The sequence below is a fragment of the Rhinatrema bivittatum genome, chromosome 5 (assembly GCF_901001135.1).
Source record: "Rhinatrema bivittatum chromosome 5, aRhiBiv1.1, whole genome shotgun sequence".
Lineage (NCBI taxonomy): Eukaryota > Metazoa > Chordata > Amphibia > Gymnophiona > Rhinatrematidae > Rhinatrema > Rhinatrema bivittatum.
In genome coordinates, this window is record NC_042619.1 from 297,449,009 (window position 1) to 297,475,027 (window position 26,019).

Sequence of the window (26,019 nt, forward strand, 5' to 3'; positions counted from 1 at the left end):
TGTGTGGGTAATTTTGGAACCTGTACCTAATTTTCAAAGGGAAAAGCACCCCTGGACTTTTTCAGGTGCATATTTTTGGGTGGGTAGAAGTTTTCTGGAAAATACAATCTGTGACGGTAACTTTGATACCGGGGCGCGGGCGCACAAATGTACGCGCGTACGCCGCCTCGTGCCAAAGCATGTGGCCATATGTGCACAAATGATATAAAGTGGGTTGTACGCGTGTACAGGTGCGGGCAATCTTATATGGATGTGTGTACGTGGGTGCAAATGCTGGCTCTAACGCACAAGTGCGGGGGTTTTAGTAGGCATGTGCGCCAATGCAATGACCAGTTTCCCCAGTTCGTTCCCAATTTGCCCAGGCAAAGGATAGGATTTCCTAACCCCCCTAGATAATTAGCCTCCTTTTTACCCTATTAGCCCCAATCCTTAAGACACTGCTAACTAGCCTAGTTTTTTTCGTTTCAGGACTTACACACCATCCATAGTAGAAGTAAAGTCACATGGTAAGGGACTTCGGTGCGCTTGTGCGTCTAAGTACGTACGCGCTGGTTTCATTCTTAAATCCTGGAGCGCCCATGCCCCACCCAGGCCATGCTCCACCCCTTTTTTGGGTAAAAAGATTTTGCCTTTTAAAATCCACGCAGCGCGCACCGGCCAGACTGCTGCGTGCACCTCCCGACTTTGGCACGCGCCGGGCTTTTAAAATTCACCCCATACGCGTTGTTTTCTGACACTGCCCAAAGCACGCCCACAGAGCCACATCCCCTAACTGTGACTCAAAGCACGCGCGACAGGACGGGCGGCTTTTACATGCATTTATGGGGACGACTTTCAAAACTGGCATTTTATCCGGGTAAACGGATTTTTTTTTACCCACGTAAAATGCTTTTGGAAAACTGCTCCCCAAAACCATTGAAGAGAGCATCTGCAACTCCACAGCCACTTTAACTTACTACTGGGCAGATGGATGATGTCCAGTCATCGCTTACAATTTCTGCCTAGAACGACCGCTCAGCACCGGAGGAACGAGAAAACTGCAACCGACACTTGGCTGATCTGAATCAAAGACGCAGAAAATGCAAGCTGCACATCACTGCACAAAGACACAGGGAGAGAGAATCGTGGCTTGTACTTCGGTCTGGTCTAAGACAACCCAGCTCCTCAGTTTGCTCGCTAGCAATGCGAACTGCTCATGCAGAGTGCAGGTGAAATTAGCCACGTCCTGGGGGAATAAGGGGATTTAAGAAAAGATAATCAAAATAGAGCAGCAGAGGGCTGGCTTGGCCTGATAGATCACCAGCAGTGCTGCACGCTGTCTCGCGGGAAACCAGGGTTCAGTCGTGGGAATGAGTGTTTCAAAGCACAACGCATTTCTTAGTAAAAGCTCGACTCCTGCCCGGCTCTTGGAACTGTTTTGTTATTAAAACTATGCACAGGAGGCTACTCGCAGCCTGGTGCTTACATGCTGCTTCTGATGCGCGTTTCTTAAAATTGTGCACTCCTGCCCCTCCACCCCCTTTACAACTAGTGTCACACCTTCAGGTTCATTTTACTTCCTGCAGGATACTACAGTGGGGAGGGAGGACCAGCCATTCGTCGGTGGCGACATCTAGTGGTAGAATTTAGCTCATGTGGACCAGCCAAGCCAAAAAAGAGAGCACCAAAATACGGGAGAGAAGGGGAACGAAATTTCAATTCTACATGTTACCCAAAGGCATAGAAAGACTTTTGCTTTCTATAAGAAGTTTGCCATTTTCACTCTGTGTACAGAATTTATTCACACAGCTTTAATAAGGAGTAAAGGCATGAGAGTAAAATGGTAAAATCCTGAGAAATATGTTTTATTTTTAATTAGCTCTAGAAGCCTGACTAGGAAACAATGTGAGGACATTCATGTTTTAGCTGATACCACAGTCATAGGCAGAGTTCAAGCTCACGGCATCGTTGGAGCTCCCGCCACAAGCAACTAGCAACCCACGTCTCTGCTATCCCATCTGTGCTTTTAGAAAACTGTGTCTATCAGCAAGGAAAACAAAATCATTTTCCTTCTCCCTTCACCACCAAGAAGTTCCTGATGCTATTATGAAAAATACATTTACTGGCAAATCAGGATGGGGAGGGGTTTGCTTTATGCCTCTGAGAGACTATAAATTAAATCTGACCCCGATTCTTTTATGATTCAGAAGAAAATTAGAACTAGATTATCAGCACAGCTTGCTTCATTTCAACCCATATAATGTTAAATCTTAGAAAAATATCATGGGGTTCATTTAACCAAGCATTTCAGCCTTACTAACTCAAAAAGAGCCAGTAAAACCTGAAATGGAAGGTAAGGACAGAGTTATGCACTCTCAAGGGGAAACTAGAGTTTCAGGTTAAATGTTATTTTCTCTGACATTTCACCGCTTTCTTCAGGACAGTGCCAGCCACTCCTGACAGGTTCTGCTGAAGCCTGGCACGCCATCAGAGAAGGAAACAAAACATGGGCTTGGGATACAACTTGGCAAAAAGAAAGATCCATGTTTCTGCCAGCTTAGGGCGACTTTTTTCCTCCTTAATAACTCCTCCCCGCCTTTGTTAAATGCCTTTAACACTCTTGATCATCTAACCTGGAAAACATAATATATAAGGATAGAGCCCACTTTTGTAAGGACAACTATCTAATTAACATATTTGCCTACTAAAAATACTTCCAGATCAGATCAACCCCACAGTTAAATATGACAAAGCCTGCCAGTCGCCTCTCAGAAAGCACAATATCGTGCTAGGCCCTTGTCACTTGCCCTTTGTAAAATCAAAGGAAAGAGATAAATCACTTGTACCAGCGTCCTCAGTCCACAATGCTATCATCTAAAAAGTAATTTCCTGCTCTCGTCAACAGATTATTAACTTACACTCTCTTTTTCACATTTCCCATTTCCCGTTTCATTCCTTTTCTGTTTTCTACATATACAGACCTGGCAAGGCGCCCTTTCAGAGCTCTGCCTCAAAGCACAATCAAGCTGCGGAATTTGATGCCAGAGGAAGTGATCAAGGTGTCTAGCACAGTCGGGTTTAAAACAGGTTTGGACAAGTTCCTGGAGGAAAAGTCCATAAAACTATTATTAGCCAGGAAGACTTGAGGAAACCAGCGCTAACTTCTGGCTGTGAGCAACAAGGACTGGATGGTACTCTTTGGCGTCCTGCCGCATACTTGTGACCTCGATTGGTCGCTGCTGGAGACAGAATGCTGGGCTGAATGGACTTCTGGTCTGACCCAGCATGGCACATCTCATGTTCTTATGTATGTACATCCATTCTGTTTTGGTGATCACTGTGGTAAACTGTCACTTTTCCTTCTGCCTCTGGGTATAGGCCAGTGGGCATTAGTTGTGGCATCCATTTTCCGTACATTTCTGAAGGACAACGTCCCTCTGAAGGGCAGATACAATGCAAACAGCCTTCAACATGCAGATCTGGCGTTGCGTGAATAAGTACAGTAAAATGGATGAACAGACTTCTCCCTGCAGGAATAGAGAGTACTCTTCAACATCAGTCAGCTCACAGTCCACTGGGGTCTTCAAATCATTGCCTCCTCGGGGGAGTCTTCCTTCTGGCTGCACAATGCTGGCATAGGCATTCTGGTCTAATAAGAAGGATTTCTACTAAAGTCTGTTTGGAGATTTACTACATCAGCTATAAGGAGCTGGAAGAAACAGGCTCACTCATAGATTTCCTATAAAAATGTGTTTTTTTTTACTTTTTGAAACATGATTCTAAGAAAATTAATAAGATTTAATACAGTAATGTTTATGGACTACTTAAGAACATCTGAATTTAGATTGTTTTTGGAACAAAGAATTTGAAACCCAGTCTTACATGGTTTCCTAATATCGGTTTTTACTTGACTTTCTTAGATTTCTTGGGTGCTTTTTTTTTTTTTGACAAACTTTCTTTGCAGTCTTTGGCAGAATCTAGAAACCAGTCCCACACTGGATTCTTGCTTTTGAAAATAGAATTTGCTTAGCTGATTTGTAGTGAGCTTACTATACACAAATGTAATGTTATGTGATACTTTTACAAAAGGCTACCCAAGGAAATAAATGTGTGTTATTACCTGTTTATCGAGTGTCTGGTATCCACACAATGTGTTTCTAACTTCCCCAGGCAGCTGTGAAATAAAGAAATGCATTTAGATTCACACTGTAGGTTAGATCCAATTAATAGGATATTGAGAAAAAATATACATCTCTCTCTCTCTCTACATACCACACACATATCTATCTGTCTATCTATATGTAGCCATTCCCCCATGTCGATGCTTTATCCTCTACTAGGGCTGCTATGGGTCTGGGTTCAAGTCTGGATGGGTGAGGAAGGATTTCTCTTCTGAGGCCCCCTGGTGCTCTCAATCACTATTTCCTTGACCACTTCACTCTCTATTTTGACAATTTCCAGAAGGTGCTTACAGTGAAAATAAAAGCAGGGAAGACAAAACCAGCATGACAGGGAGAAAGTGAACAGGAATCACAAAAGGGTCCATCTATCCCCGTTAAGTCCACATTTGGCTAAAACTCAGAGAAAACACTGGAGTCCGTAGCTGGTGTTCAAATAAAAGATAATCTTCACTGTAACTTAAAGAAAAGGATCCAAGTCAAGATGACAAAAATAAGAATCGGCATACATCCAATTGTTAGGTTTACTGCTCACGGGGTAGGCCCTGCGAGAGGCTTCACTTACCTGTGGCGGCCCTGACTCTGCCTTTGCTGTCATTGTGTCTGGAAATGCCGCCGACCCCCAATGCTGCCGCTCCTGTTGGTATCCTGCTGGGCGCACATGCCTGAGCATCTCTTCTTCAGTTAAAGGGCCTGCAATGGGAAAGCCTGTGGCGCCCTCCGATGATGTCATTGCTGGATGTCCTATAAAAGGGCCCTTCTGTCTCTCCAGGATTGCCTTTGCAAAGTTTCCTGTGGTCTCCTGTTTACTGTGGTCTACATCTCATTCAGCATCCAGGTCTTCAGCCTATTCCAGTGTCTTGGCCTTTGCCTTGTTCCAGCGCCTGGTGTCTTCAGCCTGGTCTAGCATTCTGGGTCTTCAGCTTGGGTCAGCATCTAGCCAAAGTCCTCTGTCTTTAGTCCACCTCAGCGCTCCGGTGTCTTCAGCCTTCAGATCGGTGTCCTGATCCTGAGTTCCTAGTCCTGTTTCATAGTCTTCTGAGTTCCCGAGTTCTGGTTCTGAGTTCCATGGTTCCTGTGCCTTCTCTTCTGGGAGCCAAGCTCCTGCCTTGGTTCTCAGTTTTTGTCTGGACCACGGCCAGCCCAGGGGTTGTGGCACAGGGGCTCACACATACCTGTAGTCCAAAAGGTCTTTTGGAGTGGCTGGAGGGCTACCCCCTGGACACCAACCTTTTGGGCTGTGTTCCTGACAGTCCTGGCTGCAGTTCCCAACACCAAGGATTAATAACAAGCAAATAGTTTCTCTGTCCACCCTTACTCTACTCGCTTCCCTTCTGGCTCTTGCATCTTCATACTGATTGCAAATATCCTCACCAGAGAGAATGGGATAACTAGAGCAGTTCCGGTTCAAGCATGAACTGGTCTGGGAAAATCCCTAAGCAAAAATATCCAAAAGAAGGTTCCAACAAGTCAAAACTCTTCAATTGTACTTCAGCTATCAAAAGTGCAAGTCTCTTGAGTTAGTGGCTCAAACGTCTACATCTACCTGTTCATCCAATCTGTTAACTGGTCAAATGTCCCAGTCCTTTGGGATACCGGGGGTCTGCCCTTCCCTCAGGCACTGGGCAATCAAAATCCAAACATCTTCTCACAAAGTTCATCCTCAAAACCTCTTTACAAAAAAGCTTAAATTGCCTTCTGTGAGATCCAGGGGGAATCTCTGGCTCTCCAACCACCCTGGCTTTGAATCTTGGGGACATCTCTTGCTCCTCAATCCTCTTTTCTCTGAAACCCTGGGAAAGGTTTCAGCTCCGCACTCTTCCTCTGTCTCCTTTCTATTGAAGCACCGGGCATGCTCCATTAGACTTTATAGCCCAACAAGCCTATACCGCACAAAGGTGGGGTAATAGAACTGGGAGGAATCAAAATATCAGAACCCCTCCTACTGCCCCTAGATAGAAAAATCACAGAGGGAATTATATTAGTGACTGGCGCAGCCCTGTCACATAGTGTGAGAGAGAGAAAGAATGTATCTCAAAAAGTACTGGCTTTTGGAGTTAAATAAAAGCCAGTGACAGCCTGTAGCTATTTGTTGAGATATGTGAAATGAGATAGTGGTTTTAGCTCGTTATCCATAGGCATGTGCCCTCACCATTTCAACTACCAATATTAATTAGCGCTCTGTCTGACTGGCACAGAAAATACGCCACTTATTGAATGGGCAGGGGCACTGAGAGGCAGTCTCTCCAGAGAAAGTCTAAAGCACCTTTCCAGGCTAGCAGTAGCTGGGGGGAGTGTGGGCAATAAGCAGCTGCCACTGCTCACGCTGAAACAGATCTGCAGAATGTCAGGGATCCAGAGCTATCAATCTGGCACCTCTCATCAGCAGTGAATTTACAGCCAGACCTCGAAGAATGGGGCGTCCTGTCTGGCTCAGATCCAAATTCTCCTCCTTTCCTAACCCAGAGAAACACACTTGCATAAATCAAGCCCTTTTCAGATCTGCTCCAGGTCTATTCAGAGCCCTTATACCGCTATCTGTTTGCATTTCCGATCTGAAAGTTGTATGGTGACCAAGTGAAATGAGGTGGTGCTCTAGTATACATGTAATCCTCCCACCATCACTATACTTATATCACTATACCCATCACTATACTTATCCCAGCTCACGTTACCATTACCTCTGTACCACTGAGAGCCATTGATGGATCCCTACTTTAGGGAAACCTGTAAATGTGATCTTTGGTCATACTAAAAGGTTAAAGTCTAGATATTCCGCTATGGTAATGTTCTTAAGAAATTCCTGAAGGTTTTGCAGCCTTCAGTAAGATATAGATGTAGAGTAAATAATCAGACTACCTGCATTGTTACAAATCCTGTGGGTGGTTTTTACCTGCAGGGTTTGTACCAGTAATGAAAGCAAAACTACGTAGGTAGTTCTGCTTTGATTACCGTCTCTGAAACATTTACCCACAGAGATCTGCACCTGCTTTCTTTGTAGCTGATCTTTCCCATTGGAAACAATGTGCATGGTTTTGATTATACAAAACCGTGTGCGCTGTTTTCTCTCCCCGACCAAACTCTGCCCTAAAGGAACGCCTCAAAACTGTATGGGTAAAACTCATTTTACTTTCAGCTGCACTGAGAAAACGCAGTAATCGGAGAGCCCCTTTCTGAGGGGGTATAAATGTCCTCACGAGCATGCTCAGTCTTCAGAGGGATAGGATAACAGTTAGAGATCCCCATTGGATCATGAGTAAGAGGGTTGGAGGGAGAGATTGGAGAGCTGGAAATTCCCCCAGGATCTCAAATAGGCAATTCAAGCATTCAAGCAGGATTTTGAAAGAAGAGATTTTGAGAAGACTTTTGGATTTGATTGACCAGTGCCAGAGGGAAGGGAATACCCCTGGTGTCCCAAAGGACTGGATCACAGATCTTTCTGCTCAGATGACCAGTTAACAGTGTAGGTAAAGAGAAAGACTGGGGCTTTTGAGCCAAGATCTCAAGAGACAAAGATTTTTCAGATTTTGGATTACGGTTATGAGTTTTGACTCACATTTTGGGATTTTTTTTGTATTTTTCTACTTCTGGTGCTTGGGGACACTTTTTCATCTGACCAGTTTTATGCTGGAGCTACATTCTAGTTATTTCCCCTTCACAGGTGAGGGTATATGGACGAAGGTGCAAGAGTAGGGAGAAAAGTGAGGAGAGAATGGACACGGAAACCATTTGTTTTGTTTTGGTGATTTGTTTGATGCCAGTTTTTACTGTTGTGATTTTGGCAGGGACACTTTTCTTTAAGTAGCAGTAAAGAATTTCTTTTGAACACCAGTTTGGACTCCTGTTGATTTTTTCCTACAACCCCAGTATAAGAACTGAATAGATGGACACTGGTCTGAAGTTTGGTTTCTATCCCTTTTATTAGTTTTTGCTTCCTTGCTATTTTTCTGGACATTTTGGCATCTTCTGGAAATCTTAGTAGAATGTGAGCTTGTGGCTAAGATTGTGATTGACAGTGCCAGGGGCCCAAAAAGATAATTCTTTCTCCCCATCCGGACTGGACCCCTGGATGTAGTTAAACCACCCAACGGGGGACTGGCTACATATATAGAAAGATAAATTACAGCTTCAAGAAAAACCATTCAAGAAACCCCTCCCAAAAATACCACAAATTTTACATTAAAAAGATACGTGTTTTTCAATGTGTCAAGTTCACAATCTTCTGGTAAGGTTTCTGGATTAGATTAGAACTGGACCTTCCACCTCACCAATAGCCAGAGCTGGATAAGAGTGAAGCAAAATCCATGGCGACCCCACTTTAGAGGTAACAGCCAGAATACAAGTAGAGTTGCCACCTGCCGTTATGTGCCACCAGATGGATCCTATGAACATGCCTTGGCAGGGGAGACCTCAAGGGCAGTGGTTCTCAACCAGTGTGTCACCAAAAGGTTGACATAACAAGCCTCTATAACAGCCACATGTGCTCGCTGCTTAAGGAGAGAGCAGAGTAAGGAGCTGGTAGTTAATGCTTCTCATTACAGCTCCCTGTTTCTGCTTTTCCTTCAACCCTGGCAATCAGTGCCACCACCAATCCAAGCCAGAAATGTTGCAGGCATGATGTCTCCTGCCCTGCCATCCCGCCACACCTCCCCCTCGGCTTCTTGGAGTTTCAATTTTTCTCTCTATGCTTGTTTATAATTTCTGGTCTTATTTTGTGTTTATATAAGAGTCAATCTGCATGTTTGTCAGAGGTGAGGGATTCTGCTAACTAGGATGCAGATTCTGTAGTAGGAATCTAGAGCAGTCTGGCTTGCTTTCTTTTCCAATAGTAAGTGTACTGTGTTCTATATTTGCAGTCTTGCTTTTTCATAGGCCAGGTTGTTGCTGTTCAGGTCCTGGGTGTTAGTGCTCTTATGGTGTGGCTGGTATGCTATATAATTCCTAATGTCTTTTTAGCAGATTTTCCTGTTATTTCACAAAGTGACTGACAGGGAAGGGATTTTGAAGTACTATTACTGAGGGGATAGCAGAATTTTAATATATTTTTTGTATGGTGAGTTGAAAGGGGAAATTTCCTAACTCTGCTCTGTATAAACTCCAGAAGAGGTCAGGGCTTTTCTGAGGTTGATAGTGAAATGCATGAGATTGTCTATATCAAACAAATGTGTGCTGCATATGCATATCAGTCCCAGATTTCTCACTGATGCAGTAAGCAAAGATTAACATTTTTGTGAAAAAAAAAACATTTAATAATGATATTTTATAAGCAGTTATTGAAATTAACAAATGTTATCTTTCTACTGCATCATTTTCAACAATAAAATATCTATGATTTTTTTTTAGTATAGCTGTTAAATGTAGCATGCAATGTGTCATTCACATAAATATCATCTGTCAGGAGTGTCATGATGGAAAAAAGGTTGAGAACCTCTGTTCTAGGGAACATTTCAGACTGCAGGAAGCAGTGCTGATGAGTAACACCAATCAACCATTATTCTGGAATAGTGTTAGTGGACACTACACTACTGTAAAGAATTGATGTCTGAAAGCAAAATTAAACCATGTTTTGGGTGACCATACAGCTCCTGATCAAAAGAGAGCATAAGCAACTCCTGAAATTACTCCTCCTGCATGCATGACCTCGTAATTTCAGTTTCTTATGACAAGGCCATGCATGCGCTGAGAGGAAAACCAGGAATCACTCAGGCTATCTTTTTTTTCCCCAAGGAGCTGTAGAGTTACCTCTGTGGTCATTAAGGATCCCAGGGCACTTTCTGAAGGAGTAAGGGTGTTAGAGGAATCTAGACAGCAATCTGGGGCAATAAAATAAAAAAAAATGCTCAAGATCTGGAAACACAGGTAAAAGAAAAAAAATTCAAGTGCAGACAGAACTGGTGTGCTAGAATGGCCTACTTTGTTATCAAAGATGGCACTTAATGACAAAAAAGGTTAATCAGAATGGCGCGATTAACTTTAATATAGGTTGTGCAATCTTTGACTTTCTGAAAATCCTGAGGCAGAAAGAATCTACTTAGGTTTAGAAAACATGCACCATAATTAAAAAAAAAAAAAGAAAAAATACATGCATCCCTTATTAGTGCAGCTTTTAGGATTCTTAAATACATATATAACAAAATAATTTTCTGAATATTCCTAGATCTTGATGCTCATAATTCTGAGTTGATTTCTCTTCCTTGTTTAGGGAATAAAACGAAGCGACTCAACGCCTGTTTCCAGATGCTTTGGAATATATAACATTGCAACAGTTAAATATCTTAGCAATGGGATGTCAAAGCTTTTGGATTATCCTGTGCATGCAGAGACGAAAAGCCTCTTTTTGCTGAAAACAGTACATAAAAGCAGCCAGACCTAAGGTTCCAGCCCTATAAGCCTTATTTCAGCTGCTTTCTCAATAGGCTTTTGAATGATGTTGGCATCTGTCTACCTTCAGGGCTACACATGCAGGGAATCATTTCCAAACTGTTCACATTAGGACAAAGGCCATGGGTACTTTGTTCCGTAGGCGTCCCACTAATTTTTAAAGTGAAAACACACGTGTACTTTCACTTTGAAACTTGCTGCGGGTACAGGGGACCTGTGCGAATAGAATTTTGCTTTGAACAAGATGTGCAAAGATTAGAAAATGCAATTTACATGTATACTTTTCCTCTCCTGGTCCCTGGGAACGTGTGCTCTCGGTGCAGCTAAAGGCACGTGCGCCGAACAACAGGCATGCTTTTTGCCATGAGAGTGGGCAATGTTTGGACAGCCGATATATGTGGGTAGAACCCTCTTTACCTGCGGAAATAATTTTGCAAATTGCCCTCGTGCTGCGTAAAAACCGTCAGGCTGGGTATTTTTCATTAGGCGAAGAGAGCTTAGGGGTGCTTCCTCCGCTGTGCCAGCAGCACTTTCCTCAGCCTGAGCACCAGCGTCCCATCCCAAAGTGTCATTTGGAGCACTGCAGAGTTACCACCAGCCCAACTCTGTGCCTTGATGGGGGGAGGGGGGGGGGGCGATTTGATGGGACTTCTCTGCTTAGATGTGCAGCATGAGGGAGAGGAAGAGAGAGAGAGGGCTGCGCCGTGAAGGAGGCAACATCCCTTTCACTGTGGCACTTCTTTGGGGGGTAAAAAAAAGAGGTAAACTCAGCCCTGAGCACCGTGCTGCTAGTAACTGCATCTGGAATGGGAAGTTTTAGCTTTTATTCATTTTGGCTCCCTTCAGGCCCGTGCTACGGTGCAGTACAGGGTAAGGCAAACAGGCTGCGGGCTGAGCAATAAGGAAGGCTACCAGAATGGTTGAAGCATGAGAGCTGGAAGTTGCGTGACCTTGAGCGCACTGCTCAACCTTCATCTGATGATACTTGGAATGTAAGCTCTGTTGGACATGGGCTACTATCATCTAGGAAGTTATGATGTATTTATATAGTACTTTGAACACTCATGGCGCATTACACATCATTACATATACTGCAAGAAATGGGTAAAATTCATTTACAAACTCTGATACCCATCACAGCTTGAACTGAAGCTGTGCAAAGCCTCAGCATCCTGCAGCCTTTCTGTATGGGAAGGCTCTTGTCTTGCACGGTTTCCCAATATATGGCTACAAATACAAGACCCAACTGGTATCGCACTTTGCCACACACTTGTTACTTTCCACCTAGGCAGTACTGCAGGTGTGACAGCACATGTGGCTGATTATCCCTAAATGCAGCGGAGGTGGCCGAGTCCCATGCATCAGACTCCTGGGGCGGATCCTGAACCAGTCTGCCAAGAGCCAGGCAGGCACGATAAAGCATGCACGTGGCAGGAAAAAATAAAGCTGCTCACAAATGACTAAGGAACCTCTCTCGGTAAAAGCGGGTCCACATTTTATAGTGGCTCCAATTACAAAATCTAGAGCAAAAAGCAGAAAAGACGTAACTAATAGAAACCTATTCGAATTCTGAAAGAGACCTTCTAAAGGTCGATGTATGTACAATGATCCTAACCTTGTAGTAGGGCTCTGATTTCACTGGCGCTTTTAAACAGCAGCGTCTCAGGGAAAGAAGTTTGAGAGTCATGTCTGTAAATTGGTCTTGGAACGTTGCCTGCCAAGAGCTCTCTTAATTCACTGAAACACATTCCCTGGTCTTTACAGATTTACCGTGTGAGCCCATCAAATAGGGTTTCCAGAGCTAGACAAGGTGATTTGTGGGATATATTGGTGGATATATGCCAGCACACACCCGGCAAGTGTCACAGTGGGAATAGCAGAGTGGTTCACACTCAATAAAAAGGCGGGAGAGAATGCCAAGAAGGCAAGGTTAAGACAAACTTCCATACATCTAGTCAGTTCAGAACACAAGGCAGTATTAATGGTGATATTTAGTACCAACTCAAGGGCAATACTGGGGATGCAAGAGTCAGAAGTACTCCTTAAGTGTTTTGTGGTCTCAGCACATCGTTTGGTATTGCTAGCATTTGTCCTACTCAATGGTTAATCTCTGAATGTTTCAAATGTCTTAAGATGCCTGGCAGTACTTCATGAGAACAGGTTTAGCCTTAGCCTTTTATCAGCCAGTCTCACATCCGATATGTTGACTTAATATCCAGGTGCTTTTCATTGGCAGAAGAGCTGAAGCATAAATTTCACGATACATAAACAAACAGCAGCTTCTGTTGTCCATCTCTGAATTTTTCTCTGTTGCATCTTTCTCCACTTTTAACTATTTTGTGTCAGGATCTTTATAGGTTTTTTGTTTTTTGCTTTTGTAATAAGGGCACTTACCTCTTTATGCTTTGCATTTCAGTTAAGACACCTGTTCTTACGCCATCCCATCCACTCCTGACTCTTAGCAGCTCTGTCAAAGCTTATTTTTGTTTTATAAGATGCCGCTGCCATCTCATAGATGTAACCTAGCTAAATCTTTTTGCTCCTTTCTAATGATAGATTTTTGAATTTTTGCAAAATCTATAAATTTCCTTAGGCTGCCTACAGTATAAAATATTACCTAACTGAGCACCAATTCTGTTACTCACAGTATTTAGCATCATTTAACCAAACAGCACAAGCGGATCCATTTTGCCAATTAATAACTCTTTGCAGGTTGTGATAATTCTTATGTTAGTTCAATAAAAGATATCAAAGAAATATATGTGACTAGAACTCTGCACTGCTGATTCCTGATGCAATATACTCATTAAATTCAGTGTAAAAAGAATGATGTGTTACTTTGACTGCACTATCATTTTTACAACTTAGTGATGGTGTATATCTGTCAAAGGTTTGCAGTTCAGGAGATGCAACTTATTAAGAAGTAAAAAGGAAGTTGCATGATACTCTTTTAGTGGGTTTTGATTTTTTTTAGCACGTTTGATCATCCTGTGCGTTGGCAATGATCGCTGTATCATTGTGTCGCTAATGGGTGAGGCGGCAAAATATTCGCCCCTCCCACCACCCCATATTGCACTAGTTCTCAAACTCAGCCGAAGAGCTAATAAAGGGTTATCCTTGGCTCACAGCCCAAACTCTACCCTAGAGTATTATAGTTTATAGTTTATTATTTTTATATACCGACATATCGGAGTACCATCATATCGGTTTACAATAAAAAAAACTTTAAAAAAAGGTAAAATTACCATCAGACACAGCTCAACAATTTATAGTTGACTAAAATAATGCTAAAAATCAAAACAATAAAGCTAACAATATAAATAAGTACTAAAATTCAATGCTAAAATTAAATACTTACAATAATATACACTAAAATAATTGCTTACATTAATATATACTAAAATCAGCAAAAAATAACATGTCAAGTTATAATATAAAACAAAGCATTGAAATTCTAGCTACTATCAGAGTAAGCACATTTGAAATGCCAGGTTTTTAATTCTGCTGTGAATTTTTTTATATCTGCCTGGAGTCGCAATTCTACTGGTAAGGAGTTCCATAATTTCAGGACTGCAATTGATACTGCTCTATCTCTGACCTCGGTTAAGTGTGTGGATTTTACATTTGGGATTGTCAGCAGGCCCTTGTTTGCTGATCTCAGATTTCTTTGAGGTACGATTAATCGGATTGCGCTATTCAGCCATTCTGTTTGATCAGCATACAGTATTTTATGTAGGATGCAGGCTGTTTTACATTGGGATTGGTATGTGATCGGCAACCAATGTAGTGAGATCAATGTTGGTGTTATATTGGTCGTGCTTTTTTTTACCTGTCAGAATTCTTGCGACTGCATTTTGCAATACTTGTAGTGGTCAAGTTGTGACTACTGGGAGTCCTAAAAGTAATGTAGTACAATAATATACGTTGGATAAAATGAATGATTGTAAAACAGTCCTAAAATAATTTTTTCCCAGTAACGGTTTTAATTTACGTAGTGTCTTGAGTTTATAGTATCCTTCTTTTAGCTTGCTATGTGTCTTTTAAAACTAAGCTTTGTATCAACTGTAATACCAAGGTCCCGAAGAAATGTTGTGGGTGTAATTTTTACGTTATTTTCTAAAATTAATGGGGGAATTATATCATGTCTTAATTTTCGTTCTAATAAAAGTATTTCTGTTTTTTTCCATATTTAACACTAACTTTATATGGGACAGCAATTGTTTTAGTGCATTTAGATAAACTGTGATAATATTAAGTGCTTTTTCTAATGTATCACCAATGGGTACGAGGACCTGAATATCGTCAGCATAGATATAAATATTTAGGCCTAGCCCTGCCAGTAAGAAACATAAAAAGATGTAGGCAAGCAACTGTTTTCAGTGTGCATAGCTCAAAATCAGACACAAGATAATCCAGTAGTATACCCTGTTATAAATAGGGTAACTGTATAGTTTCATGTCAAAAGGGATATGCTGATCTAGTTCTGGTTTTACCCTACTGTATGCATGGAGATGAGGTCCTGCTTTTCTTAAAGAACTCAATAGGGAAATTACAACTACATCTCTCTGCACGGAGCTTTAGGCCACTCTCATGTTAGGCTGCTACAAACACCAACTCATGTCCCTCATGCTCTTTTTGGCTTCTAGCTGAGATGGAACCAGCCTCTCTTGGGCTACAGTGCCATGAGCCTTAATTCACAACCACCAGGATTCCCCTCTCCCCCCCATTTTATATCTCCTTCCTAACTCGAGTTGTAGTGAAATTCATTGGCCGGGGAAAAAAAAATGACAGCTCCCTCCAGAATCTGGCTAACGTGGACCAGTCGTCACCACTGAGGCTCCCTCTGCAGCATCCTCAGCTGAACCAGGGAGCAGAAGCTATGCCCTGGAATCAAATCTATTGATGATGCCATCTCCTGATTTCTTTTGCTAAATAATTACCCCATGTTTTACTTGACCAAACTTTTAGCAAATACTCTGAGAATTCCAGAAATAATTAACAAATATTCCAAACAGAAGATACTGGTAAATTTCAGTAAAAAAAAAAAAAGAGCTGCATTGAGAATTTTGAGCAGAATAATAAGCCATTGTGCGTAATTAAAAACAAAAACATGGCTCTTTGAGAAAGCATACCCATCATAATAAGAAGGATCATCATTATCATCACTCTAAAGTTTGCAAATCATTATTTATTTCCCCTCTTCTTTAATTAATTCTCCCTCTATTTTTTATCTATCTACTCTCTACTATTTATCACAATGTAAACTTTTCTTTTTTAATTTTTTATATGTAAACCGATGTGATGACTTAAGTTGAATGTCGGTATATAAAAACCAAACAAACAAATAAATAATTAACAGACCTCTGTGAACAGCAACTGCAGAGCTAATACCAATGCATTGATCCCATGTGTTTAGCAATGTATTTGAAGAGTGTAGGCAAGGCCCCTGGTGGGGACATGCATGTAGCGTTTCATGACGGGGCAGACTGTGCTACAAGACTTTGCATTGTCAGAAAGCACTGGCATGTTGGCCCTCTGGTTGCAGTTCCTGTTTACCTGGGTTGACACGAGTGCACTGAAGTCACTTTTCCTTACGCTATCCAACTCCGATTAATCAATGGAGAAAAGCAAGGGAGGGTTCAGAAAACAGTTGTAACAGGTTTCAAAAACTGTAGGTCTGCATTTTTAAAAGAATAAACAACACGTGTAGGATTTCCTGCACATTTTAGCCAGCTTCATCCACCTTGGGTGCTAGACTAAGCAAACTTAGATTGTGACCTAAGATGAGTCAGAGCATAGAAAACCAAATATTAGTTCTCAAGAATCAAACATTTTGTGTTTATCCTGGCAAAAAATAAACTCTCCAGTCTCATGCTGGTTTCCATTTCCATTGTCAGCTCCATTTAATGCTTAAAACACACTAGGATTTTGTTACAGCCATCAGGATATGCTCTCTTTATAACAGCAATTAACTTATCATTAAACAATGATGCAATTAATTAATAATCCTATTACCCTAATAACATCAGCTTCAGAAAAAAGCAGATGCTGAGCTTCACAGTAAGATAGCGGATGTCTGCTCAGTTACCCCTTCCTCCTGAGTTACCACAGACCGCACTCCATCGGACGTCACCCCCCTTTGCCATTACTACTGCTGTCAGTATCTGTCCCACCCATGCTTGATTTCTGCCACTCTTTTGGGCTACCACTACCTCAACTGGTAGGCTAATCCATGCATCTACTAGGGGTATGCAGAGCAAACACTTTTGTTTTGGTTCATTCATTTAAAACAAATGGACACCTCCATTTGGTTTATTAAACCTAAAAAAAAATGTGTTTCTTCATTTTATTTGTTTACCATTAAAGTCTAAGGGGAAGCCACTGCAGCCTATTTTGGGCTCCAAAATATAGGTTTTTCATCAGTTCTCATAAAACTGATGGGTAGACATCATCAGAAGGGTGAATGCATGCCAACACATCAAGACTAGGTTAATGTGGCACCAAAAGTGGCATGAATAGCCTGAGGTACTGTAAAGGGGCAGAGGGGCCCAGCTCTGGCAGGAGGTCCCCAAGCCATCATCACAGGAGCAAAGAAGCTGCAAGAGTGGGAAGAACATACTAAGGCTTCAAAATAGGGCACCAACAACAGTAGCATGAACCCTCGAAGGCACACCAGAGGCAGCGTGGCACCAACATTCTAAGACACGATGAAGGGGGAATGAAGCAGAAAAGGTGGCAGGAAAATCCCCAAGGAAACGATAAAGGGACAAAGCAGCAAAGAGAGTGGCATCAACACACCAAGACACCATGAAAGGTGCCAAGCAGCCCCCCACAGAACACCCCAAGGTGTAGTGTCTGGTGGCTAGGCAGAGTGGCAGAAAGAACCCTATACTGTAGCGTGAGGGGTATACCAGCAAGCCAGCGTGGCATGGGAGATGCCCATCTTATCTATTATTTATTTATTTACTTATAAGTCTACCTTTCACATTCTCAAAAGCGGATTACATAGTACATACATATTAAAATGAAAACAAAAAAATAAAACCTAACAAAGTAATAACATCACAACACATTAAATATTCATTTCTTCTTATACAGAAACAACATTAATTAAAAGCTTTTAAAAACAATCATGTTTTACTTTCTTTCTAAAATCAGGCAGTCGGCATCATTTCGTATTTCCACAGGCGCCGCATTCCAAAGTGCCGGACATAAAATAGAAACAATTTTGGATCCGGTAACAGACAAGGTAGCAGATGACAATGTAGGAATAGCTAACAAATTCTGACATGTCGAACGCAATGAATGATTAGGTAGATAGCCTTTTACAAACTCCTTCAAACAAAAGCCGTCTTGGTATTTATCTGTATGTGTTAAAGTGAAGAGTTTAAATAGAATTTGCTGTGCTACTGGTAAGTAAAGTAATTATTTCAAGTAAGGTGTACAACTTTCTCAGATCTGTAACCCAAATCCTGTCCTTACAGCTGTGTTCTGAATAAGCTGCAAAACATACAGCAAATATTTGGGCAAACCTCCATTTAAAGAATTACAATAGTCAAGATGGGGAAGAACAAGGGCTTGCCCAACTAAACGAAAATCATTAAACGGGAGAACATCACGTAAAGGCTTCGGCAATCCAAGTTTAAAGAAGGCTGTCCTTGCTACCCTTTTAACCTGAGATGCAAGTAGCAATTTGGAATACAAAATCACCAAGATTCCATGACTCAGAAACTACTTGTATAGTATCTTCCTCTAAAACTGACAGCTGTGGAGAGGGAAGGATAGAAAGAGAACCTACCCACAACATTGTAGTCTTCGAACGGTTAAGCACCATGCCATTTTGTGCAAACCAGCTTTATGACCTGTTAACACCCATGAAACAGTAGGACATTCACCAATAAAATCACTTGGAAGATAAAACTGAACATCACCTGCTTAAATACAATAAATTAAATGCAGAGAATATGACAAACTACCTAATGGTTGGAAAAAAAAAATGCTAAAAAGAGTTTCCAAAATTGAAGCGCCCTGTGGCACTCCACGTACAATTAGATACCTTCCTGTTATCTTTGATTTCATGTTCGCTTAAATGGTTTACAATATCAAGAGCACACAAGGAGGCCTGCTAGACCTACCCTCACTTCTGCACGCCAGACTGACCATCTCCAGAGACTGCTCTTTCTCTGTGCCCGCCTCAGCTATCTGGAACCAGAAGCCCTATGCACAGCAGACAGCGCCAAGACTTTTAAGACCCTGCTAAAAACTTGGCTGTTTACACAAGCATTTTATTAAGACCACAGAAGGTTTTTTGTATTTTTTCATGATCTTTTGTCTTTATTGATTCTAACTTTGTTGTGTATTTATTGCTGTGATTGGTTTTTATGTACATCGCCCAGGATATGGGAGATTCATAAATTCAATAAAAGATAAAGATGTTAAATTTGTTTAACAGTCTTATGATATTTTATGCATGTGGATTTTTACTCTGTTTTACCACTTGGATAACATGTTAAACAGGAGGAATATAACATTTTCATAAATGAAATGGAATTCCTGTTAAAGCACTCCATGTACAATTGGATACCTTCCTGTTAAAGCACGTTCCACTTGTCAGATTCAATACAAAAGAATGAACCGCCATCAGTATCACTTTTGTCACATATACTATGTCACTATATCCAAGTTAAATAGTTAAATTATACAGATTATATTACATAATTTTATTAATTACAATGTTAATCTATAATATTTATTATCATTATGTTATATTGTCATCCAGTTATATTGTTACATATGTGCCACTGTTCTATGTAAAGCCCCTTATCTCTGTTGGGCAGTTTATTGTTATATGTAAACCGGAGTGATTTGTAGTCTCTATAAGAACCTCGGTATATAAAAATTTAAAAAAAAAAAAAAATAAGCTTTTATTACTATCCTTACTTGAAATTGATCTTGCTGCTGGATGGAATTTTGGGTTTGTTGTGAAATTTGCTTTTCAATTGAATCTTTTGTCACAGTCAGAATATGTAAATGGTCTCTCATGGAAGCAGTTTCTCCACATGGGTTTGTTTTGTGTATACCCTGACAGGAACGAACAGCATTTGTAAGCAAGGATCTTAGTTTCTCATTTTTATTGCTAATGCCCTTCTTGGTACTTGCATTGTACCAAAGAGAGCCTCAATCTGGAGTTCATAAGGTATAATCTTAACAGGTAACATATCAAGATGCGCATGAAAATTCTTTTTAATCAGACCAGTGGCATCCAATATCATTGGGAGTATTTATGTATCTTTCTAGCACATTTTCATGGTACATAGGTTTTGGGTGCTTAACTACACTAGATCCCCTGGTTTAAATTGAGGGGCTGGTCATTGTTTCTTATCTGCTTGCTTTTTAAAGTGACTGGCTGCCTGGGTGAGCAGGTGGTTGGTCTCTTGCCAGAGATTTTTGAGATCCTGACTTGTGGTATTGATTTCTGGGCAGGGTACAGAGAGCGGGACAGGGAGAGGTACCCAGGAGTGCTTGCTGTAGACAATTTGGAAAGGTGACATGCCTGTGGAACTGCCAGCATGATTGTTGTGCAGAACTCTGCCCGAGGAAGAAGAGTAGCCCAATCATTCTGCCTTCATTGATGTATAATCTTAGGAAGTTCTTGAGGACTTGATTGATCCTGTTTGTCTATTCCCTTGTGGGTGGTAAGCTGATGTAAAGTCCAGAGTGATTCCAAATTTTTTGCAGAGACCCCTTCAGAGCTGGGCTGTGACTTGAACACCTCAGTCAGAAAGGATGTGAGAGAGGAGTCCATGAAGGCGAAAGATATGTTGCATAAAGAGACGAGACAGCTCCGGTGTGGATGGCAAGCCAGGGAGTAATGTGAAGTGAACCATTTTTGAAGTGTGATTGACCACGGCCCATATCGTGGTGTGGCCATTAGAGAGGAGGTCCATGACAAAGTCATGGCAACAGCTTTAACAGCCTCCAAAGTTGGGCACGTGAGCTCTTGTGTTTGGCCCAAGCAGGACAGGATTCTATGTAGCGTTTTAGGTCTGTCTTCACCTGGGGCCGCCAATAGTGGTGAAGGAGGAGTTCAAGGGTTCAGAGTTCTTCTGGGATGTCCTGCCACACAAGAGTCATGTGCCCATTTGAGTACCTTTTCACGAAGCTGCTTGGAAACTACCGTCTTGTGTGTGTGTGTGTGTGTGTGTGTGGGGGGGGGGGGGAACGGACCAGTGTTGCTGTTATGGAGATTATCCTTGCTGGATCTATAATGTGGTGAGGAGGCTCTGGAATATCTTCAGTTTAGAAAGAGCATGAGAGAGTATCCAATCGCTGATTCTTCTCCACTGGTCAGTAACAAAGCTCAGAGTAGAAGCAGTTGAAGAATATTGACCTTCTGGCCTGTGGGGGTTGAGGTATTACACCTGTTGTAAATATTTCAGATTTTTGTGATCGGTGTAAATAATGTTAGGATGTCCTGCCCCCCTCTAGAAGGTGACATTCCTCTAGCGCAAGTATCATAGCGAAAAGTTCCCGATTCCTAATCATAGAAAATGTCTCTGCTGGTGTGAACTTCTTGGAGAAGAAAGAGCATAGTAGGAGAGTCCTTTTGTTGTTGTGTTGGTCAAAGACATCCCCTATCCCATAGGTAGAGACATCTTCCTTCACGACAAAAGAGTGAATGGGAATCTAATTGAGAACCATAGTCTGAGAGCTCAGTTTATTATTTTATTTAGTACACTCCTGTTTTATGTAAATTCTATGCTGGATCATGTGTTGTTTTATTACGTGGGATTTCAAAGGGGCATGGGATAAACACTGTAGATCCCTAAAAGGCTAGATGATGGGAATAAATAAAAAAGCTTAACCGGCACGGAGCGGCAGTTACTACCCTTAAGAGAAACATGGGGGTAACCTGCATGGAGCAACAGTGACTGCCTTGGGAAGCTTGCTGGGTGAACTAGATGGACCATTTTGGTCTTTTTCTGCCTTCATTACTATGTTATTAAGTATCATTTTACATCATATTTTATTGTCATTTTAATTGTTTATGTTAATGATTATTGAATTTTGTTCTATTGTGAACCACTTTCATTGTTATAAGTAGCATATAAGAACATTTTAAATAAATAAATCTTGATGTCTCAGACTGGAAGGCCTGGATGGCCTCTTCAGGTCAGTGTCTACTATCCATACTCTTCTTGGTAAGGGCATTATCGGGAGCTGTAAGAGAGGAATATCCAGGTATGAATTGTCTATAATAGTTCACAAACCCTAGGAAATGCTGCAATGCCATGAGTTCCATGAGCTGAGGCCAGTTCAGGATGGGTTTTTACCTTTGCGGGGTCCATGTGAAACCTGTATTGGGAGATGATATATCCCAAGAAGGGAAGCTCTTCCTGTTCAAACATACATTTTTCTAATTTTACATATAGATGATGTTCCCACAATCTCTGTAATACTTGCTTGAAGTGCTCTCAGTATTGATTCAGTGAGTGGGAGAATATGAGAATATCGTCAAGTTAGACTACCATGTGGGAGTACAAAAGATCCTGAAAGATCTCATTAACCATGTGCTGGAATACTGCAGGCGTGTTACATAGCCCGAATAGCATGGCTAATTATTCGTAGTGACCATCCCTCATGTTAAACGCACTCTTTCATTCCTCTCCCTCATGTATACGTATGAGGTTAAATGCTCCTTGTAGATCAAGCTTGGTGAAAATCCTTGCTCCTTGCAGGTGATCAAACAACTCCAAGATAATTGGCAAGGGATATCTATTCTTCTTAGTGATGGCATTGAGGCCTCTGTAGTCTATACAGAGCCTGAGAGACCCATTGTTTTTACCAATGAAGAAAAAAAACCTGTCCTAGCCAGTGAGGAGGAAGGGAAGAAGAAGCCTCTTTCCAGATTTTCTTTTATATATTACGACATGGCAGTGGTCTCTGGAACTGATAAGGGGTATAGCTTACTTCGTGGAGGAATTTTCCCTAGCAGGACAATCATAAGACCTATGCAGAGGGAAAGTCTCTGCCTGCTGCTTGTTGAACACATCCGCATAAGCAGTGTACTGGGGATGGTTGTAGCCATAGTCATGACTAGTGGGTTTAGAACTGTAAAAAGACATGTCTCTGCACATGTAGGTCCCTAGCATGCCAAATAAAGTATGTTCCAGTTGATGATGGGTTGATGCTATTTGAGCCAAAGTAATCCCAGGATGATAGGTTTGACTGCCCTGGGTATTACATGGAAGAAGAGAGTCTCCTTATGGAGAAGACTCATCTGAAATATGAGTGGCAAAGTCACCTTGATAAGCTGGCCTGGGAGTGGAACCCCATAGACAGAGGAGATGGTGACCATATTCTCCAGAGATGCTTTGGGTATGTCATGCTGATGGACCAGTGATTCTTCTATAAAGTTCCCACCTGCCCCGGAGTTGAGGAAAGCTTCAGTGAAGATTGGGGAGTTCTCTGTGAATAGGCACGCGGATACTAGCAGTTGTAGCGAGGAAGATATCCGATCTAAGGTTTCCTCTCCAACCAACCGTAGGTGTGGGATTTTCCTGACTTCTTGGGGCAATGAGAGGCGAAGTGCCCCTTACTGGCACAGTAAAGACTTAGTCGGAACTGTAATCATCTCTATTTCTCTTCCTGAGAAACTTGTGAATGTCCCAATTGCATGGGTTCCTCTGCTGGCTTCAGTTCCTGACTGGATGGGGTCACAGGAGGGTGCTGGAATTGGGGGGGCCAGCTGGATAGGCCGCAGGGAGGTCCTACATTCCTAAGCCTGCTCTTGAAATCTCCGGTCAACCCAGGTGGACAGAAGAATTGTTATGACTGTCGCTGCCCGACGTCTCCACTCTGCCCTCCTTACCTCCTTGGCGACTCCTCCTGCGGTTGACGGACGTTTGGCTGCCACAGCGTCTGCCTCCCGCCATGCTGTCCAGTTGCCTTAGGGCGCATGCTCCGCGCGGCCCTGCATCAAGTACCTTCTTTGGCGCGAACCTCAGGGGCGTTCCCCTGTGATGACGTCACACATCCCTGATACACATAGCCTACGCGATTGCTAGCCATCAAGTTAGCAAAGGTTTGGGATTTGCTCTCCATACCTAGCTACTCTGCCTCCACTATTGGACTACTCAGTTTGGGGTACCCGCTCCTCGGGGGCCTCTCTCTCTTCTCTTTCAGGTTGCTGTCTGGAACCGGTACTTGCTACTCGAGGGCCCACATTCCTGGACTCGCTACCTGGACTTCTCTTCTACCTGGAAGACACCGCTGCCGATACCATCAGTGAGTTACCATCTACTTCTCTCATAACTGTTCCCTTGAACCAGGTACTCGCTCCTCGAGGGCCTGCCTTTACTTCAGCTCCTGTGCTCCATACCGAGAGACCGCTGTCTGAGTACTATACCAACGAGGCTCTATTCCTGAACCCTGCATATATTGCTTGTACTCACGATCTCAGTTTCTCTCCACTACAGCACAGCCATTGTGGGATCACTGTTCCAGAGCCTGAGGGACTACAAGCCCAGCCGGGCTACATTCCTGCTCACTACCGCCACCTCTGGTGGCTCCTCAATGCTGTTTAATAAAAGATCGAACTGTGTGTGTGTGTCCTAAAGCTGAGCCTGACCTGTGGCCCCTCATGTGACTTCCCCCCGTGGGCGTGGTCAGCAGCCACAGAGTCCGGGGTCCACCCAAATCCTTATAAACAATAACAGCAATCAAGGCATCCAAGGTAGACGGGACATCGAGGCCGACTAGCTCATCTTTAATCTGGTCTGACACCCCTTGCCAGAAGATGGCCATCAAGCTATTTTCTCTCTGTAACTCTGAAGCAAGAGTATGAAACTGGATCACATACTCTCCTACAGTGCGAGTGCCCCGTCAGATATGAAGGAGTTCTGTTGCTATGGAGGAGCTACGGCCAGGTTCATCCATGACAATGTGGAAATGGCAGAGAACTCCTCTAGATCTTAGAGCATGGGATACTCATGCTCGCACAATGGGATGGCCCAGGCAAGGGCCGTTCCACCCAGAAGTGATAGGATATACGTTATCGTATGTTATCTTGGTTCCATCAGTAGAGAATAGGGCCGACTGGAGTTGAAAGTACATCCTGTACTGGTTCAAGAAGTACCTGCATTCCTTTGGGTCTCCATGGCCTTATGCACCATACACAAACTAATATATGATAAAGAAGCAGACTGGCTAAACACAGCCTTACGAGTACATGTTCCACAAAAAAACCTCCGCTCAGCAAACAAAGCACTACTAACAATCCCTTCAGTAAAGTCAGCAAAATTAACCCAAGTGAGAAAAAGGGCTTTATCATTGGCTGAGCCCATACTATGGAACACGATGCCCCCTGAACTCAGATTACAGAATAATCTCAAAACTTTTAAGAAAAATGTAAAAACATGGCTCTTTAAAAAAGCCTTCACTAAAGAGTGTGGAGGGTAGAGAATGAAAGTACAGGGTAATGCAGATGAGAATGAATGTACTCAATCCTACATTTAAGAAGTAATATCTCAAAGAGATAGTAACTCAATAATATACCTGGACTTGACCAACATTACTCAAATAATGATTTTATTTATGAAATTGTAACCAAACTTTATTGGCACCTGTTAGAATGTACGATATCCTACATTTACTTACCTTAGTCTATGTGCCTATTTGTAAACCGTTGCGATGGTATATAACTTAGCGACAGTATAGAAAAGTTTTTAAATAAATAAATAAATAAATTCTGGTTGACATAGTATGGGAAAAAATCGGAAAGGAGGTTCAGCTGGGGCGCATAGCTGGCCCATCCACTGAGCCTCCACTTTGAGCACTTGGTGCTGTCCCCACTACCAGTCATTCCCAAGAAGAAGCCCGGAAAATACAGACTCATACATAACCTTTCTCATCCACTCAGAGCTTCTGTGAACAATCATATCCCCTCAGAGAGCTGCTCAGTGCAATATTCATCCTTCGACATTGCGCTGGCTTTACTAAAAAAATAAGAAATTGCCATGCTGGGTCAGACCAAGGGTCCATCAAGCCCAGCATCCTATTTCCAACAGAGGCCAAACCAGGCCTGATGGCTAAAGCAGACATCGAGTCTGCATTTAGGCTGCTCCCAGTACACCTGAGCAGTTTCCATTTGCTCGGCTTTCAATTTGAGGGCAGCTTTTACCATGACAAACTGCCAATGAGATGCTTGATCTCCTGTGCTTATTTTGAGACCTTTTGTACACTTCTTCACTGGGCAACTGAGAATGCTTCCAGGCTAGCATTGCTAGTTCACTATCTAAACGTCTTCCTATTCATTGGGAAAAAGGATTTGCTGGAATGCATTAAGCTGTTCCACATGTTTCGCAATTTGGTGAGCAGATTTGGCATCCCTTTGGCAGAAGACAAGTCCCTTGGTGTTGTGACCATGACTGGTGTTGTGGACCCTTGGCCTGAGTTTGGATTGACGCCACCTGGGAGGAAG

The 26,019-nt window shown here is 42.3% G+C and overlaps 1 protein-coding gene across 1 annotated transcript in view; it reads right to left on the bottom strand.

The window, feature by feature from the left end:
• Positions 1-26,019, bottom strand: part of LOC115092825 (tetraspanin-15-like) — a 466,288-nt gene that overhangs the window by 80,911 nt on the left and 359,358 nt on the right. Inside the window, 1 exon segment of the mRNA XM_029604161.1 lies at positions 4,100-4,153. Coding sequence (XP_029460021.1) covers positions 4,100-4,153 — 54 coding nt within the window.